Source organism: Phacochoerus africanus, chromosome 7 (genome assembly GCF_016906955.1).
Source record: "Phacochoerus africanus isolate WHEZ1 chromosome 7, ROS_Pafr_v1, whole genome shotgun sequence".
Taxonomy (NCBI): domain Eukaryota; kingdom Metazoa; phylum Chordata; class Mammalia; order Artiodactyla; family Suidae; genus Phacochoerus; species Phacochoerus africanus.
This window is the reverse complement of record NC_062550.1, coordinates 55,927,003-55,945,314: the sequence shown is the minus strand read 5'-3', so window position 1 is coordinate 55,945,314 and position 18,312 is coordinate 55,927,003. Positions and strand designations below refer to the sequence as shown.

The following is an 18,312-nucleotide window of genomic DNA, read 5'->3' as shown; positions in this document are numbered from 1 at the left end:
TCTTGATTTAAAAAAAAAAAAATGATCCCTAGGGATTCTGCTTTGACCATTTTGAATTTTTTCTTGTGTAGTTAAAATATAGATTTTAATATTCAAACTGTTAAATTGCATTCAGAAATTCATGGGCGGAGTTCCCGACGTGGCTCAGTGGTTAATGAATCCGACTAGGAACCATGAGGTTGAGGGTTCGGTCCCTGCCCTTGCTCAGTGGGTTAACGATCCCGCGTTGCCGTGAGCTGTGGCATAGGTCACAGACTCGGCTTGGATCCCACGTTCCTGTGGCTTTGGCGCCATCGGCTACAGCTCCGATTCGACCCCTAGCCTGGGAAACTCCATATGCCGCGGGAGTGGCCCAAGAAATGGCCAAAAAAAGGAAAAAAAAAAAAGAAAGAAAAGAAAAAAAAGAAATTCATGGGACTTTACAGTGAGCTGAGTGTAACCTTAGTCTAATGCGATTACTCTATTGAAGAGAAATCAATTCTCAGAAAAATGAAGTGACTTTAACCAGTAATTATTTGATAGCATCACAAAGACCACATGTTGTCTTTGTCTTATCTATATTCTTTGGTTTCTTTTTTATGTTTTACTTTTTCTAGGTCATAATTCATGTCTGGGTAAAGGTAAAAGGTAAAAAATTTAATAAGCACTAAAAATAAATTTTGCCATTTTAGAGTCGTGGCTCACCAAATTTTTCTATCTAATTTAAAGATAACCCTTTCCCTTATTTCTCCTCTCCTTTTCCTCTCTCTTCCTCTTCTTTTCCTTTCCTTCCCATCTTTTCTTTTTTTCTCTCCTCCTCCTCCCTCCTCCTATTTCTCCTTTCTCCTCCTCCCCCTCCCCCTCCCCCTCCTCCTGATTCTTCCTCCTCCTCCTATTCTTCTCCTTTTCCTTCTTCTTTTGTCACTTTTTCTGATATATGTCTATCGTATATTTCCAGAAACAATCCCCTGTCATCTCATATAAATGCACCACTTTCTTATTGCAACTCAGACTGCAACTGTGATAAAAGTCAATGGGAACCAGTCTGTGCAGACAATGGAATAACTTACCTATCACCTTGTTTAGCAGGATGCAAATCTTCAAGTGGCAGTAAAAAGTCTATGGTGAGTATTAGTTCTTATTTTCTTCTCTTTATTCAAAATTTCAGATTTGATTTAACATACTTAAATTTTGATAATTACTTATCAAATCTTTCTACAACTAAGGTCCCATTAGAAAAAGAGTCTCATTATGGTCTGTCATTGTGATGGTAGTGATGGACAAACAAAGCTTCACATAAAATCCTGCTTGGAACACAAACTGGTTTTTTTTGCTGCTTGAATTCTCATGAGATTATTCCCACCTTTTGCCTTCTATTTATAAGAATATGACCTTTTGAAATTTAAGAGCATTTAGGAGCTCTAAGAAACAACTTACTTGACTAAAGGGTATGATTTCCAATCAGTTGGAGGTGCTTTCCTCTCCAGAAGTTAGGGGAAAGTCCTGATCCAACCCCTTGGCAACTTAGGTACTTTCCCAGGACAACCACCTATGTACAATCTTGCCTATAGATTCTGGCAAGTTCATCTCTAGGCTCACTACACTTTCAACTTTCTAAGAACTTAATCAAGGCTTCACACTCCCTTGGCTGTCCTTTTTTGTTTCCAATTTTTATTTTATTTTTCAAAGTTGACACTTCTCCAACCCAGGATAACTTGGTATTCTACTTATCTACTGCTAACATCTCCTATAGAAATGCCATTGCCTTCTTCACTCAAAATATCTCCTTCCATGCAAATTATGGGTTCACTTCAATTTACTGAGTAAATTTCAATAGCTTGGCATCAGGCATTGCATTCTTTCTTCCACTTCCAATCCACCGAATATCTCACAAAGTTGGGGAGCCCAATCCTGGGCCCTTATCCTATCACCAGTATTAGCAATATCATCAGCTACAATCATTGCTCTCTACCATATCCTTCTGTCTTTTATTTTCAAACTTTTTCCCATTATTTTCTTGCCAATAGTCCTGCCAATTCTATTAATGTAAGCACCAAGAACTTTGAAGAACCTAGATTCTTTGAAGCTGAGTCATAAACTTGCATAAATATGGCCCAAATAAAAACCCACATCTCATATTCATGGCTATAGTGCCATTCTCTTAAAGTGCCCCATTTAATCCAGGGCCCACTTTGCCTGTGATTGAAGGGCTGGAACGATCATGATGTTAGAAACCTAAAGAGAGCTCTGTATCCTATGGAGACATCATCATCTTAATACTGGCAATGACTCTATCATTTGCGGGCTTCCTGGGGGCTGTTACTAAATTCTTAGGAATAAATCATTCTTTCTCAGTCACTGAAAATAATATTTTTTTTGCCTAAGTTAGGTTTTACTGGCCAATAGGCTTGCTACATAAAGAATTTCTCCATACTCTTCCTAGTGAAAAAGTAAAACTTGATCATCAGATAAATATGGATTCAATTCGTCCTCAATTTCTCCTTCAGTAATTGGTCTTCGGCATTAATAAGTTCAAACTTCCCTTAAACCTTAGTTCACCCTAGACTCAGAACCGAATTTATTAAAACCACCTGACTACCGGAGTTCCTGTCATGGCTCAGTGGTTAACAAATCTGACTAGGAACCATGAGATTGCGGGTTCGATCCCTGGCCTTGCTCAGGGGTTAAGGATCTGGCATTGCCGTGAGCTGTGGTGTAGGTCGCAGACGTGGCTAGGATCCTGCATTGTTGTGGCTTTGATGTAGGCCGGTGGCTACAGCTCAGATTCAACCCCTAGCCTGGGAACCTCCATATGCCACAGAAGCAGCCCAAGAAATGTCAAAAAAGACAAAAACAAACAAACAAACAAACAAACAAAAACCCACCTGAATACCAAAAAAAAAAAAAAAAAGAGAGAGAGAGAGAGCGAGAGTTCCCATCATCTCTCAGCAGTTAACTAACCTGACTAGCATCCACAAGGATGCAAGTTCGATCCCTGGCCTCACTCAGTGGGTTAAGGATCTGGTGTTGCTGAGAGCTGTGGTCACAGATGCAGCTTGGATCTTGTGTTGCTGTGGCTGTGGCATAGGCCAACAGCTACAGCTTCAATTCAACCCCTAGCCTGGAAACCTCCATGTGCCACAAGTGAAGCCCTAAAAAGACAAAATAAAATAAAATAAAATAAAATACAACATAAAAAAATAAAACCACCTGACTACATAAACTGCTTGCCAAGGTAAATCCCTAAAATCATTGGTTCCTAAATTTCCTCCTCTGTGCTCTATTAAGGTATTCTGTTGTGTTGAATGTCTCTGGTAGTGGCAGCATCTGTCCTCTAATCTGTCATTATGCTCCCTGATGTTATGTTTGCAGGCCAAAGTAGAATTCCAGCATCCCTGGCTGGTCCCTTTAACCTTGGACTCTGCCCCAGTCCAGTGGATGGCCCTAGTCCCAGGTTTGACCCCTCCAAAACGACTATATTTTCTGGATTCCCTAGGCAGTCCCTACTCAGGAAATGCCCCTGAGTCTGTAGAGATGTTAAAGAGAATAAGTAGGTATGTTAATGAAAATAAAAGTGAGTGGTAGAGAGATATTTTTTAAATTCATATTAATGAGAAAATATATATAGAATTTGGCATTAATTTTTCCTATTCTTTCCTTATCTTTATTTAGAGATGAATGAATAGTTAAGAGTAAATTACATTTTCTTGTCTGGAAAGGAATACGGGAAACTATTTTGCCTTTTAGCTCTTAAGCAGTTGTATTTTTAGAATGTTTTCTTCAAAAATTATAAATGTTTTAGCTTGAATGATATGTCTTTAAATATAATGAAATGTATGTATGTCCCAGTCCCATTTTGCAAATATTCTGTAATATTTCAAAAACTATTTTTTAGGTGTTTCATAACTGTAGTTGTGTGGAAGTAAATGATTTCCAGACCAGAAATAACTCGGTGAAGTTGGGCGAATGCCCAAGAAATGATCAATGTAGAAGAAAATTTTATATTTATATAGTAGTGCAAATATTAATTATTTTTTCCTCTTCATTGGGAACCATCTCAAATATGATGCTGATTTTCAAGTGAGTATAACTTTTTAAAAGCATTTTATGTATATTAGACCATAAACACACCTAATAATATACATATTTTTCCATAGTATATTTGGAAACCAAATTCATGTTTTGTTACATTTTAATTTTCTAAGAGTACATTTTCTTAGGATTACTGTAATACTTCACTGCCATCATTAATAATAATTTTGCCTTGGATTCTTCCACTGCAAAATCTATATTCCATACTTTCTCCTCTTAATAAGAATTTTAAGACAGACTGATTGACAACTACCTCAATATGAAAGAATCCCTGTTGTGATTCTAAAAGAACTTCTAATTTTGAGATGCCCTGGTGGGCTTTTCCGAGTGCATCATCTATTGATTTCATTGAAAGAAAATATTTGGGAACCAGACCACATAATAGTAGCAATCTATGATATTCCAAAGCTTTTAATCTACCCTCAGAATGGCTTTTGACCTAGTCTCTCAAATATCCTCATAGAGAAAGAAAAATGTATGAGCAGAATTCATTCCTTTCTTCATTGATTGGGCAAATATTTAGACCACACTTAATGAATACTCCATGGTGAATAAACAGATAAAGTAACTGTTCTTATACAGTTTAGAATATGACAGGAAAGATTTACCTAAGACAAATAAGCTTAAAATACATAATTACAAATTGTCATTAGTACTGCTGAGGGGAAAGAATGCCATTAAAGGGAACAAAAAGGGAAAACAAATTTAGGATTGAGATGAGGACCTGTGAGGAAGAGGAATCAGAGAGCACCTCTCGAAAAATTGCTCTTTTTTTGTAATTTTGTAACCAGGGCAGTAGGTTAAGGATCTGGTGTTGTCACTGCAGTGGCTCAGATTACTGCTGTGGTGGGAGTTTGATCCCTGGTTGGGGAAATTCCACATGCTGTGGGTATGGCCAAAAAAGAAAAAAGAAGAAAGTTAGGTCTAACCTAAAAGTCTAAAGGGTATGTTAAAGTTAGTCAAATGAAGAACTTTACAGAGAGAGGGGCTGGAAGCCAGTGTCTCAAGGCAGGAAGGAGCAGATGTGTTTGAGGAGTGAAAAAAGCCAGTTGGTTGGAACATACTGACTGAGAGAGATATGGTGCACAGTTAAGATCAGAGGGTTAGGGAGGGAGTAAATAATACAAGTGCTCTTGAAGTTAATCATCCATCACTTAATAAAATATATGAAGACTTGCATGTAAGTCTTTGTGTGTGTGTGTGTGTGTGTGTGTGTAAATATAGTGACCTGGATTAACATCTAATTATTCTTTTAAAACCTGGCTGGTTAGCCACAGGTTCTCTGTCAGCCAACAGCATGAAATAGAAGAGAAAGGGAACAAATGTATTAGCATTTGTTAAAATGAGTATAAACCTGTAAACTGAGTCTACCTGTAAATGGACACTACAGTTGTTTAAATTCCACAATGACCCTAAATCTTGTCAAATTATCTCTTCTAACTTACTCCACAAATAAAGCTCTTCCTTTAATATAAAATACTGTCTACCCAGAGTTTCCTAATGGCACAGTGGGTTAAGGATCTGGCATAATCACTGCCGTGGCTTGGGTCACTGTTGTGACACGGGATTGATCCCTGGCCCCAGGGAAATTCTGCATGTCATGGGGTGGCCAAAAATAAATAAATTCATTAACTTAATTAAATTAAATACTGTCTACTCAAAAGGAGAAGCTTTCCATAGTTGCCAAATTACAGGTTCATTAATTTACAGGAAGTTGTCTCAAAACTCCAAATTAGCTTGTGTCTCAACAAGTCTTGACTTCTTAATTTAAAATTTTTTATGAGGAGAAAGAGTTTCAGGGATCACTGTTCCAACAGTGATGATAGCTTTGTCTTATCAAGAAAGTGGTTAAGATCAACATTACCATTTATCAAAAACATGTATTCATCTCTCACCAATATTTAATTTTGTTGAAGAGAACTTTTGTCAGGCAGACTGTAGAATAAAAATGTAAACTTCAGTTTATTAATGATTTTACAATGCTTACCTAATAAAGATATTATTAAAAGTAGACTAAGCAGGAGTGATAATGTCTACACATTCAGTATATATTCAGGATGAGTGTCAGGCACAGTTCTAGAGGCCAAGGATGGAACTGGGAACAAAACTGGTAAAGGCCCTGCTTTGATTAGTTTCCAGTAGGGGTGAGGGATAGGGGAGTAGATGGGTGTAGGAGAAGAAACAATAAATTAATAAGCAAGTAAATACATAAAAGAGAAGTATTAAGAAGTAAAATAAATCAGAGTTAGAATATAGAAAAGGTAATAAAGTTTTAATGTTTGGAAATATGGGTGAATGGAATGGGGAAGGAATTCTTTGTATTATTCTTGCAACTCCAGCCTATGCCAGAGCCACAGCAATGCCAGATCCAAGACGCACCTGCAACCTACACCATAGCTCATGGCAATGCCGGTTCCTTAACCTACTGAGCAAGGCCAGGGATTGAACCTGCAACTTTTCTGCTAGTCTGAAATAATTTCAAATTTTTTGGGTGTTCCTGTCATGGCGCAGCAGAAACGAATCTGACTAGGAACATGTTTTAAATTTGGGTTGTGATGATGGTTTATTTAAATATAATTAAATTCATTGAGTTAAAAAAAAGAAAAAGGAGGAGTTCCCATCGTGGCGTAGTGGTTAACGAATCCGACTAGGAACCATGAGGTTGCGGGTTCTGTCCCTGCCCTTGCTCAGTGGGTTAACGATCTGGCGTTGCCGTGAGCTGTGGTGTAGGTTGCAGATGCGGCTCGGATCCCACGTTGCTGTGGCTCTGGCGTAGGCCGGTGGCTACAGCTCCGATTCAACCCCTAGCCTGGGAACCTCCATATGCTGCGGGAGCAGCCCAAGAAATAGCAACAACAACAGCAACAACAACAAAAAAGACAAAAAGAGAAAAAAAAAAAGGAACTACAATGAGAGGACAAGCATGGTCCAGGTAACACAGACCCTTTAGTATGGATCACAGTAAAGACTTTGGAATTTATTCTACTTGTAAATAGAATTTGAGAAGCCAACAGAGAGATTTGAACATAAGAATTACACAATTATCTCTTCCAATTAGAAGGTCACTCTGGCTGTTGTGTGGAAAATATGTCTCTGGGAGATAAGATCAGAATCAGAGAAAACAGAAGACTATGATAGGAGGTGGCTTCTGTGGAGAATTAATCCTGAGATAGGTAATAAAAACACGGAGCTGATCAATATCAGATGTGAAATAGAACTATAACTGCAGTGAACAGTATTTTACATGGCAGTGATGCTTGTGTGTACATGAGAGTGTATATATAAATATAGGTCGGGATAGCTGTGGATGTGCCTGTCTGTGAATGTAGGGATGTGTGTGATTGTCATTGTATATATGTGTAAGTATGTGTATGTCATTGTATGTCATTGTATCACGTAAATCTATCATTTCCACTGAATTGTCTAAGATTTATTTTTCTCTTTTTATCTCTATCTCCTTTTTTTTTTCTGCTTTTTTTAGGGCTGTAGGTGTGGCATATGGAAGTTCCCAGACTAGGGGTTGAATCAGAACCGTATCTGTCAGCCACAGCCACAGCCACAGCCACAGCAACATGGGATCCAAGCCATGTCTGTGACCTATACCACAGCTCATAGCAACACCAGATCCCTAACCTACTGAATGGGGCCAGGAATCAAACCTGCATCCTTTTGGATGCTAGTCAGTTTTGCTACCACTGAGCCACAACAGGAACGCCTAAGTTTTCGAGTTCACTTTCGAGAAGACAGTATCTCTATCCCCAAGTCCTCTCAATTCTCCTGCACACGAGCCATCTCCCTGGGTAAATACAAGTTGATAAAAAAAAAAAAATCTCAATTTTGTCTCCATTGCATCTTGCATGTAAACCAAATGCATCCTTTAACAAATCAACAGCAATGAAAAGTGACACTTCAGCCACTTGTCACAGAGGATTCAACCAGGAACAAACTGCATTCTCTCTCTTCCCAAAAGGCCCTTTAAGAAATCTGGTATTTGAGAGAGAGAGAGAGCCAAAAGGACAAGTTTCCTCTGCCTGCTTGTTCCCTCATAACAGTTAGAGGTGAAACCACCTCACCTCCTTGAATAACGTAACTTCATCTACTTACTGCCATGGGTGCACTGTCCTCAATCATAGGGTTGTGTGTCCTCAGCTCAGCTAGTGGAAATATCCTCATCTTTTGCAAAAGCAGAACCAAAACCCTTTTATTCATTTTCTCTCTTAATACCTAACTATGCTGTGTTTAAGTTGCCTTTTACCCTGTTTGTTTTTATAAACTTTCTTGAGTACTTTTTAGAGTCTCACTCAGTGGTAGCTCTCCTACAAAGCTTCAGGGGCAATTTTGTGTAAAGAAAACTGAGGTTTGGATCTTCATAACATACAAGATAAATCTTATTATCCCTATTTATCAGACAAGGAAACTGAGGCTAAGAGAGGTTTAATTAAAGGAATAATAACTATTAATATCATTCAGATATTTGTCTTCTAAAACAACAAAAAATGTAATTTTAAATAATGTCAACTCTTCACTTGAGTGTTTTCATTTGATCATGAAAAACAACAGTGAGAAATGCTTTAATATTTAGCTCAGTTTGGTATTTTAGAGATGTTTAATATTGCTTTACTTTTATCTTATTTCAGAAATGTTCAACCTGAAATGAAATCTCTTGCTGTGGGTTTCCATTCACTAACTATTCGAACACTAGGTATGATAAATATGTAGATGATTAATTCCCAGATATAAATTTTCATGTCAAATCTCAAAGACTGAATGTAATTAATTTCCAGTTATAATGAGGTTTTTGTTTAAAAATGGTATAAGTAAAAGTCATTTTTATTTTCATGGTAAGTGAAAAGTAATAAGAGAGAGAGAATTGGATGACCTCAAATAGAATTTGGTTGTCAATTCTATAAGTCAATCTGTAAGAACAAGGCATCATTGTATTTGTATTAAATCCTTTCTGAAATAAAGATAGGTGGTTTTCAATGATTCTTAATTTAAGACTTAGGAATATTTATTCCCTTAGGCAGAATGGAGGACCTTCCTTCTACACTAAGGGGATAAATGCCCAAAACAGCTCAGGAGGGCCAGGAGATTATGCAAAACACAGGTGTGGATTTAGAGAACTAGTCCCACCATTTAGTTCTCTAAGGCCAGGACAGCTAAGCTTTATTAGAAATTCAAAATGCAAAAGAGAATGGGTATTAGCAAACACAGGTTTGGCTGTTCACACTCAAAAACCAATATGAGAGAGGCAAGTGTAAGTAAAAAGGAAAGTTGCTCTAATCAGAGAAGTCAGCATCTGGAGAGAAGGTAGGCTCATGTCCCAAATCCAACTGTGAAGATTCTGCTGCACTGCTACAGTTTTGAAAAGGAAAAAGGGGAAATGATTTCAGTTAATTATTAAGGTAAGAGGTCAGATTCTTTGTCATTTTTCCACTGTGTAAAGATCTGCTGACTTCTGATCTTCCTTTGGATGCTACCTTGCCCATGTGGTCTGCCTACAAATTTGCTAAGGGGGAAGGTGAGGGTAGAGAGTCAATGATTTTTTAAATACCTAATTTTTCATCCTTACTTCTTTTAGTCTGGGGAAATAACATGTTAGGCAAGGCATATACATTCAGGAGAGCACAAGTCAGGAGTTAGGTTAAATGTTACCTAGTGATCTCATTTTTATAATTAAGGTTTAAGGGGAACAGAAATAGACAAACAGGAGAAGCAACAGAGCTACTTACAAACCCCTCCTTGGGAGACATCATTCCATTTCTTTCATGCTGACATGGGACACCAAATTTTTAGAGTGGAAGATGTCGACATGGGTCTGCAATATCTCTTAGCTGACAATTTTAGTTATGTGCTTACGTATACAAGCAGAGCAAGCTACAATTATTTTGATGCCCACAAAGATAAGAGACTATTATGAGCAGTAATGTTAATGGCATTCTCCTGAGGCCAGTTCTTGGAATTGTGCTAGCCATAGATGGAGTGGCTTACGTCATGGCTACAGTCTGGTAATTATGCAGTTAGCTTTTTCTCCCTGGTGGTATTTATAGTACTTGTAAACAACTTAGGAATATGTATCAGACACTGAAAGATTCTGTGACTCTATTGTCCTAATGATTAACAGCTTGAGCCTGCTCTTTTGTGACTGAGAGGCCTGGGAGCCTTCAGCTTTTGTACAAACAAGAGGCAGGAGACTTGGAGGGACCTTTGTACTTGGGGTCCCCACAGGGTTCTGCTTGGTTTCATAGGAACTAAAACTCTAGAACTGAACATCTTGAAAGAGGGAGAGCTCTTAATGAAAGAAAGTTCAGGAAATCGTGTATTTTGTTGTCAAAGAGTTAAAGCTATAGGATCCAGAGGTTAAAGGCCTATTTCTAAATATTCAAATGGAGAGATTTATACAAGATTTAAGCAATTATCCTTTTCCCCTTGTTGCCATTTGTAATTTTTACCACCCAGATTCCTGTTCTTAGCTTAACAACTTCTAACCTTTGTGATACCCCTTTGTAAGACCTATTATTTTTTAAAACCTATTATTAACATTGTATTCTTATTCCTGGGAAGTGGAAATAGGACATGATTGCTCTAAGGATTAGAGTATAAAGCTGATCATGGCCTGGGTGGCAGAAGGAAAAGGAAATGGGAAGATGTCAATCCCTGGGACCCTTGCAAACAAAAGAAAGAAGCACAACTCTAGCCAAATTGCAATGAAAAAGTTGTCTAAAAAGTATATTTAGAGAGAATGTCACAGAACCTCAAAGATAAAAAGAGGAAATAGAAAGAGCATGAAAGAGAAGAAGATGGAGGAACTGCAGGTTGATAAGGGCTACTAGTGAGCTACAAATTCTAAGAGTCCTAAGGAGGCTAGTTATTTCCAGCTTATAGGAATGGTGCAAACTTTAGGAAGAAGATCATATAGTTGGAACCCTACAGTAAGTAGTTTTTTCAAACCACCTTCTTTCACGTAACTATGTTATGTGCATTTAAGTTTCCACCTGGTCTTTTTGTAGCTCTCTGTCCAATCCTGGTGATTCCTCTAAATCCAATGGAGATGCCTTACTCCTGGAATTTAAGTAGAAGTTAGCATATGGAAATAGCATCTGGAGAGCTAGGACTCCTTCTGATATGCTGAAATGAGACAGAATAAAGGAATTTCCTCTAGTGACCTCAAATAGAAACGAAGGGATTTTTGTTTATCCTGATTGTGAGCATCCTATTTTTATATGTCCAACATATGGCCCCTTGGAATCTAACTGCTTCTAGGGGAGACTAAAAGGACCAAACACCAAAATCACAAAAAACTGTCTGAATACAGTGTATGTGTGATTTGTAGAAGGTATATTAAACTGAAAAAGATATTTGGAAAATAGGTTCTTTGAAGTTTTAAAATTTTACTATTGTAATACCAAGTTTGTTACCTGAAACATTTAACTCATTAAGTCTCATCATACCAGCGCCATTTTAGGGGGAAAATAAATTGCTGGCATATATTTTTCATTTTTCAAAGCATGGCTTTGTTATGTGGAAACTTGTGAATTCCTAACCCAGATTCTCAACCCCAGTTTTCTTCGGATATATCTGCCTCAGACACCAGTTCCTTAACATTCTAAGCTTTCTCACTCTTAAAAAATTGATACTGATTAAAAGTAAATGGAATTGGCAAAATCATAAACTATGAATCACTCTCCTTTTGTGCAATAATATAAAGTTTGAAAATTAGCCTATCCCTAAAACTTTGGTCAAATTATCAATGTTTAGAACTAGGAGTCAATCTCAGAGTTTACTAAAATAGCAGTAAGAGCGGATGAGCTCTTCTGCTATAAGACAACATGTGTCCTGACAAGCCTCAAATTCTGCAAAACCACATATTACAGATGGAAGCTGGGTTAGAGGGACCACCCATTGTGGCACAGTGGAAACGAATCCAACTTGTATCCATGAAGATGTGGTTTCCATCCCTGGCCTCGCTCAGTGGGTGCCTCGTTGCTGTGGCTGTGACATAGCCTGGTAGCTGTAGCTCTGAATTGACCCCTAGCCTGGGAACCTCCATATGCCACAGGTGTGGCAAACAAAATCAAAAACAAAAACAAAAACAAAACAAAACCTGGGTTACACACAGACCAATGGAGACCTAAACTTCATTATCATCACAGCATCAACAGAAACAAAATTTAGCATCACAGGCCCTAACTTGGACAGCCCAAGCTGCTTCAGGAGGTATAAAAAATGAACACAATCAATGGAGAGAAAAATGCATGATTACAGGTGCTAATGACTCCAAGAAGGTGGGAGCAGAGCTCTGAGGCAAGAAAAAAGAACAACCTACCAGGAGCCTAGCACTTTGTGAGGTTGGGCCTGTGTTTCTCTGGGGGAGGAGTCCTAGAGTTAGCAATCACCTTTTAATTTTTTTAAATGTAAATTTGAATTATCTCCTGCCTTTGCAGCAGTTGATCTGAGAGTTTTTTCCTTTCCCTATAAAGTTATAACTCTACTCCCACTATTCCAGCTGTGCTTCCCTAATAAAAATTGCATATGAGCCAATATAACTTCTATGTTTTACTGACAAATTCTCCTTTTTACCAACCAGGCTTAAATTAATTGACATTACAAGAAGAACAATGTACAGGCCTATAATCTTCCTTCTTCCCTATGTGTGTTGGCATGGTAAGGGTAGATAAAAGATGTTGATGCTATTATATCTGTGACTTGAGCTTTTTAGATTCCTAATAATCTTGATTCTTGAGTAGAGTTAGGCCAAGTCCAAATCAAAGGAAGAGTTCTTCAATAATGTTAACTTCTAAGTAGTCCAAAATGTGTCAATGTGTAATAGCAATTTCGTCTGAAACATGTTCCTTGGATTGCCATCTTCTTATCTCATGTTGCAGGAGGAATTCCAGCTCCTATATATTTTGGGGCTTTGATTGACAGAACTTGTATGAAGTGGTCCATCAATAACTCTGGAAAACAAGGATCTTGTAGGATATATAATTCCACATTATATGGGTAAGTTGTCATAAATATATTTCATTAATTAATTTTTCCTTTGACTATGTTAATTCTTAAGGAATGAGATGCCATTTTCACTATAATAATAATATTAATAATTATAGCCACCATTTAATAGACTTTGTATTCAGTGCTGTATCAGGCAATCTAATTTTATATACTCAGAAACTATAGAAGAAAGATAATTTTTGTTTTTTTTCCTTAAACAGGAAGAAACTAAGATTCAAAGAGAATGAATAACTTGTTCAAAATTACACAACTAATAACAAAATGATCTGGGATTTTTATTCAAATCTTTTTTGTTTCCAAAAACTCTCCTAATACTAAAAAACAAACAAACAAAAATTCCTATAGCCAATGGCCTCTGACCTCCCCTGCTCCTCCTCCTCCTCGTCCGCCTCCTTCTTTTCATCTTCATCTTCTAGGAAGACACAAAATCACCAGCTGGGGCTCTGGCCATAGATTAATGGGGAAAAAATGTTTCTATACTCTTCTATTCATAGAGTAACAACTGGATGGCCATGTAGGAAAAAAAAAATAGTTGAATACCTTGACCTTAAATAAAAATTATTTGCAAATTAATCAATCAGTCTATCTTAGACATCCAAAACGATAATAGAAAAAAAAAAGATATTTTTTGTCTCCCTTTTTTTTTTTTGTCTTTTCTGGGGCCGCACCCATGGCATATGGAGGTTCCCAGGCTAGGGATCCAATCGTCCAGTCGGAGCTATAGCCGCCAGCCTAAGCCAGAGCCACAGCAACACAGGATCCAAGCTGCATCTGCAGCCTACACCACAGCTTATAGCAACGCAGGATCTTTAACCCACTGAGAGAGGCCAGGGATTTGAACCTGCAACCTCATGGTTCCTAGTTGGATACTTTAACCACTGAGCCACAATGGGAATTCCAAGATATTTTTAAAATTTTTAACCAACAAAAATTTTTTTTTTGGTCTTTTTAAAGCCACACTCAATGCATGTGGAAGTTCCTAGGCTAGGTTCGAACTGGAGCTACAGCTGCCAACCTATGCCATAGCCACAAATAACTCCATATCCAAGCAACATCTGTGACCTATTCCACAGCTCACAGCAGTGCTGAATCCTTAACCCATTGAGAGGGGCCAAAGATCAAACCCACATCCTCATGGATACTAGACAGGTTCCTTACTGCTGAGCCACAATGGGAACTCCTTTTTTTGTCCAAACTGATCTTATAATTCAAAGACAAAAGATTAAATGTAAAAAAAAAAAATTGTAACTTATAACATTGATACAAGGCAAATGACTTAAATATAAAAAGAGCTCTTAGGAGTTCCCGTCGTGGCGCAGTGGTTAACGAATCCGACTAGGAACCATGAGGTTGCAGGTTCGGTCCCTGCTTTTGCTCAGTGGGTTAAGGATCCGGAGTTGCCGTGAGCTGTGGTGTAGGTTGCAGACACTGCTTGGGTCCTGCATTGCTGTGGCTCTGGCGTAGGCCAGCAGCTACAGCTCCGATTCGACCCCTAGCCTGGGAACCTCCATATGCCGCTAGAGCGGCCCTAGAAATGGCAAAAAGACCAAAAAAACAAAAAAAAAGAGCTGTTAAAAACCAAGAATAAACAATATTAGAAGCTGGCAAGGATGTGGAACAGTAGGAACTCACTTTCATTGCTGGTGGGAAACAAAATGGTACAGCCACTTTGAAAAATCATCTGACAGTTTCTTACAAAGCTAAACATAGGCATATTGTGTGATCAAGCAGTTGTGCTCCTAGGTATTTACTCAAATGAGGTGGAAACTTATACCCACACAAAAATGTACGCATGAATGTTTATAGCAGCTTTAGTCATAATTGCTAAAGAATGAAAGCAACCAAAATTTCTTCAATAGGTGAATGGATAAACAAAACAGTACATTCATACAGCAGAACACTATTCAGCAGTAAAGAAAAAATTGTGCTATCAAGCTACAAAAAATAAGGTGGACTCTTAAAACACATATAGTCAAGAGAAAGCAAGCAGTGTGAAAATAAAAAAACTGTCCTGTATGATTCCAACTATATGATCGTCTTTCATAAAGTTTGCACTATTCCTGCCAACTGGAAATAACTATCCTCTTTAGAACTCTTAGCACGCTGTAGCTCATTCATGGTCGTTATCATTTTCCTTTTGGTTAGTTGTGTACATTGCCTAAAGTACTTTGCAGAATAATTGCCTAAAGATTGTCTAAAGTGGAATTTTTTAAAAGAACAGAGCATTTTTAAAAAAATTAAAATATAGTTAATTTGCAATGCTCTGCCAATTTCTGTTGTACGGCAAAGTTTCTCAGCCATATATACATATACCTTCCTTTTTTAATGTTATTTTCCATCATGGTCTATCCCAGGAGATAGGATATAGTTCCCTCTGCTGTACAGTAGGACCTCATTGTTTATCCATTATAAATGTAATAATTTGCATAAAAGAACAGGACATTCACCAATGAATACATACAAAAAAGCTAAATAGAAGCCTTATGACTTTTTTTGATTAAATAATTTGAAATAATCAGTTATTCATTGATTTTATCTAGCAAAGATAAATATCATCAATACTTCACAATTCATGGAGAAAAAAATCTACATTATGATACCTATCCTGAATCTAAACCAAATTTATTCAAGTTTTCCCAACAATAGTCACATAACCAGAAAGCCATATTAGTTTTTCTTGGTAGCAATGGAAATTTTGAAAAGTTTAACGTTAGAGTATAATTATTTGACATAACCCAATCATGAGGCAAATATATTTGAGGACTTTTAAAATGTTTGTTTCATCAAATTTGGTACATTATGACATCCTATTGTAATTTTAATAAACTTAAGATTAAACAGCCAAAAGTTATATAAATGATTCCATTCATCTTCCATTAAACTTATTGTTCAAAGAATCTTTTGAATAAAGCCTGTCAACATTTAGTTAACAATGTTAGGAGGTGAGGGCTTCCTAACTTACTAGTTCAGTAGCTATCAGTCTTTCTTGTTCATTAAATCACCTGAGGAGCTTTAAAAAATACTAATTTTTATGTCCCTCTTTCAGTAATTTTGATTTAATTGGTTGGGGGGTGTGGCCCAGGTATGGGAGTTTCAAAAATCTCAAGTGATTCTAATGTATAACCAAAGTTAAGATTCACAGGGATAGACCATGTGCGCTAGGTAATTTTTTCTGGTTTTGTTAAAAATTTTCAGGGCCTTGTGGACTGCAAGCCTATAAGGTAAAACATTGGTTCTCAGCTCAGTTTAAGTGGATTCAGTTTGATTATCTCACAGTCAGTTCATTTCCTTTTATAATTTGTTCTCATTACACATGACCTAACCTGTCTTTGAGAAAGTTAAGTATTCTGAATATACCTTACTTTATGGAGAGCACTTGGGCGGATCATTAACCACCCTTAGTTTCTGTGGGTTAATATTCTTTTTAAAAATAATCACAAACTCCTTAGGCTCCAACCCAAAGAATCTCTGGAATTGCTACCTCAATATTTGTACGTAAGATTTCCAAACATCATTTTTTTTTTATTTTTAAGGTCGTCTGCATACTAGAGAATAACAGTGTACAGTGCTTCATACAATTCCAAATGAAACGGACTTTTTTCTCTTTTTTACAGCAATACCTTCTTTGGCTTGAGTACATGCTTAAAACTCCCAGCCCTTGTTTTATATGTTGTATTAATTTCTGCTATGAAGAAAAAATATCAAGGAAAAGATAACAAGGCATCAGAAAATGAAATAAAAGCCATGAATGAAGCAAACTTAGAGCCAATAAGAGGTGATGACAGAGTGGACCGGGAAACACATATTTAAGGGGAGAAAAAAAAATTTCTTCTGCTGTTGTGTTTTCAACTCACCTTGCATTAATTGAGTAGGATGTTATTTTTGAGTAGTTCCTGGTCCTTTCACTGGCAATTTCCATATTCTTTACTAATGATGGAATAATGAATCGCATACAAATCTATGACAATGAAACACACTATAAATGGGAAAGGGGAGTACTCATAAGGTGTGGCTAGCACTTGCGGTTAAGATTAGAATATAAGATCCATACAAATTTAAGGTGAAAAGTATGGTGAATAAGTAATAGGAGAAAAAGTATTTGCTCAGGTAACTGTAACACAATGAAACCAGTGACTAGAAAGCAGGTAGAAGTGAAAAGGGAATAGAGAAATTAATAGTCTAAATAAGGAGAAAAACTTGATACCTTTTTCTTTTAAAACCAGATTGGACCATATTACTCCAGACTAAAGTCTACTATGATAGAAGGTTTATGTGATCACAACTTAAGTCATTCTGTATTACGTTATATATTTCCCAAACCTTATTAATTTATTTTCTTTTTATGGCCAACATATGGATGTTCCTGGGCCAGGGGTTGAATCAGAGCTGCAGCTGAGGCCTACACCACAGCCATGGTAACACCAGATCCAAGCCACATTTGTGACCTATGTCACAGCTTGGGGCAACAGGGAATGCAGGATCCTTAACTCACTGAAGAAAACCAGAGACAATGTTGGCTACTTAACCCACTGAGCCATAATGAGAACTCCTAATTTCTAATCTAAAATTGTGTTTAAGTAGCAATCCCTGATATGTCTTCCTCTACCCTCTTATTAAAATACTGCTGAAGAAATAGAAAATTTGCAAGCTGTGACCATCAGACAACCTATTACGGAATGTGTTAAGTTTCTTCCAGGCCCATGAAAATGGATTAAGAAACACTGACATTAATTTGAGAAAGCAAAAGCCCATTAAAAGCAACTTCATCCTATTTGTCTGTTCTCCAGAAGAAGTGGAAGCTACACTGGATCATTTATCAGCTGCCTCACAATCACATGGTTTTTTGTGTTTTACTTTGTGTGTTTTATGCACAAAGACACATTTTTCACATCCCCACAAGGAGGACAAGAAGTAGAGTGAAAAAGAACAAAATATTTGAGCAATGCGTTTGTTAAGTGAGGACAGCTTTATTATAGTGAATGCTAGAAATTGTAGTTTTTATTCTCAGTAGGCTAAAAGAAAGAAATTTTGGCATCAGAATCACCTGTGAAAAAAAATTTTTTTAAAGAAACTACAGGCATGCACCCACCCTAGAGATTCTGTTTCTAAACATTTGTGATACAGTCTGAACATCTCCTTCAAAAAAAAAAAAAAAAAAATCCACATGCAACCCTTGATAGAGTTATAGAAAATCAAGCCACAGGATAGGAGAGAATATTCCTGGTT

General features: G+C 37.2%; 1 protein-coding gene across 1 annotated transcript in view; it reads left to right on the top strand.

Annotated features, from left to right (window-relative positions):
• SLCO1B3 (solute carrier organic anion transporter family member 1B3) overlaps window positions 1-17,363 on the top strand; it is a 65,789-nt gene extending 48,426 nt beyond the window's left edge. Inside the window, exons 11-15 of the mRNA XM_047788545.1 lie at window positions 938-1,103; window positions 3,875-4,059; window positions 8,709-8,773; window positions 12,957-13,074; window positions 16,701-17,363. Of these exons, the coding sequence (XP_047644501.1) occupies window positions 938-1,103; window positions 3,875-4,059; window positions 8,709-8,773; window positions 12,957-13,074; window positions 16,701-16,896 (730 nt within the window). The 3' untranslated portion in view covers window positions 16,897-17,363. The remainder of the gene's footprint in view (window positions 1-937; window positions 1,104-3,874; window positions 4,060-8,708; window positions 8,774-12,956; window positions 13,075-16,700) is intronic.
• The last annotated feature ends 949 nt before the right edge of the window (window positions 17,364-18,312 follow it).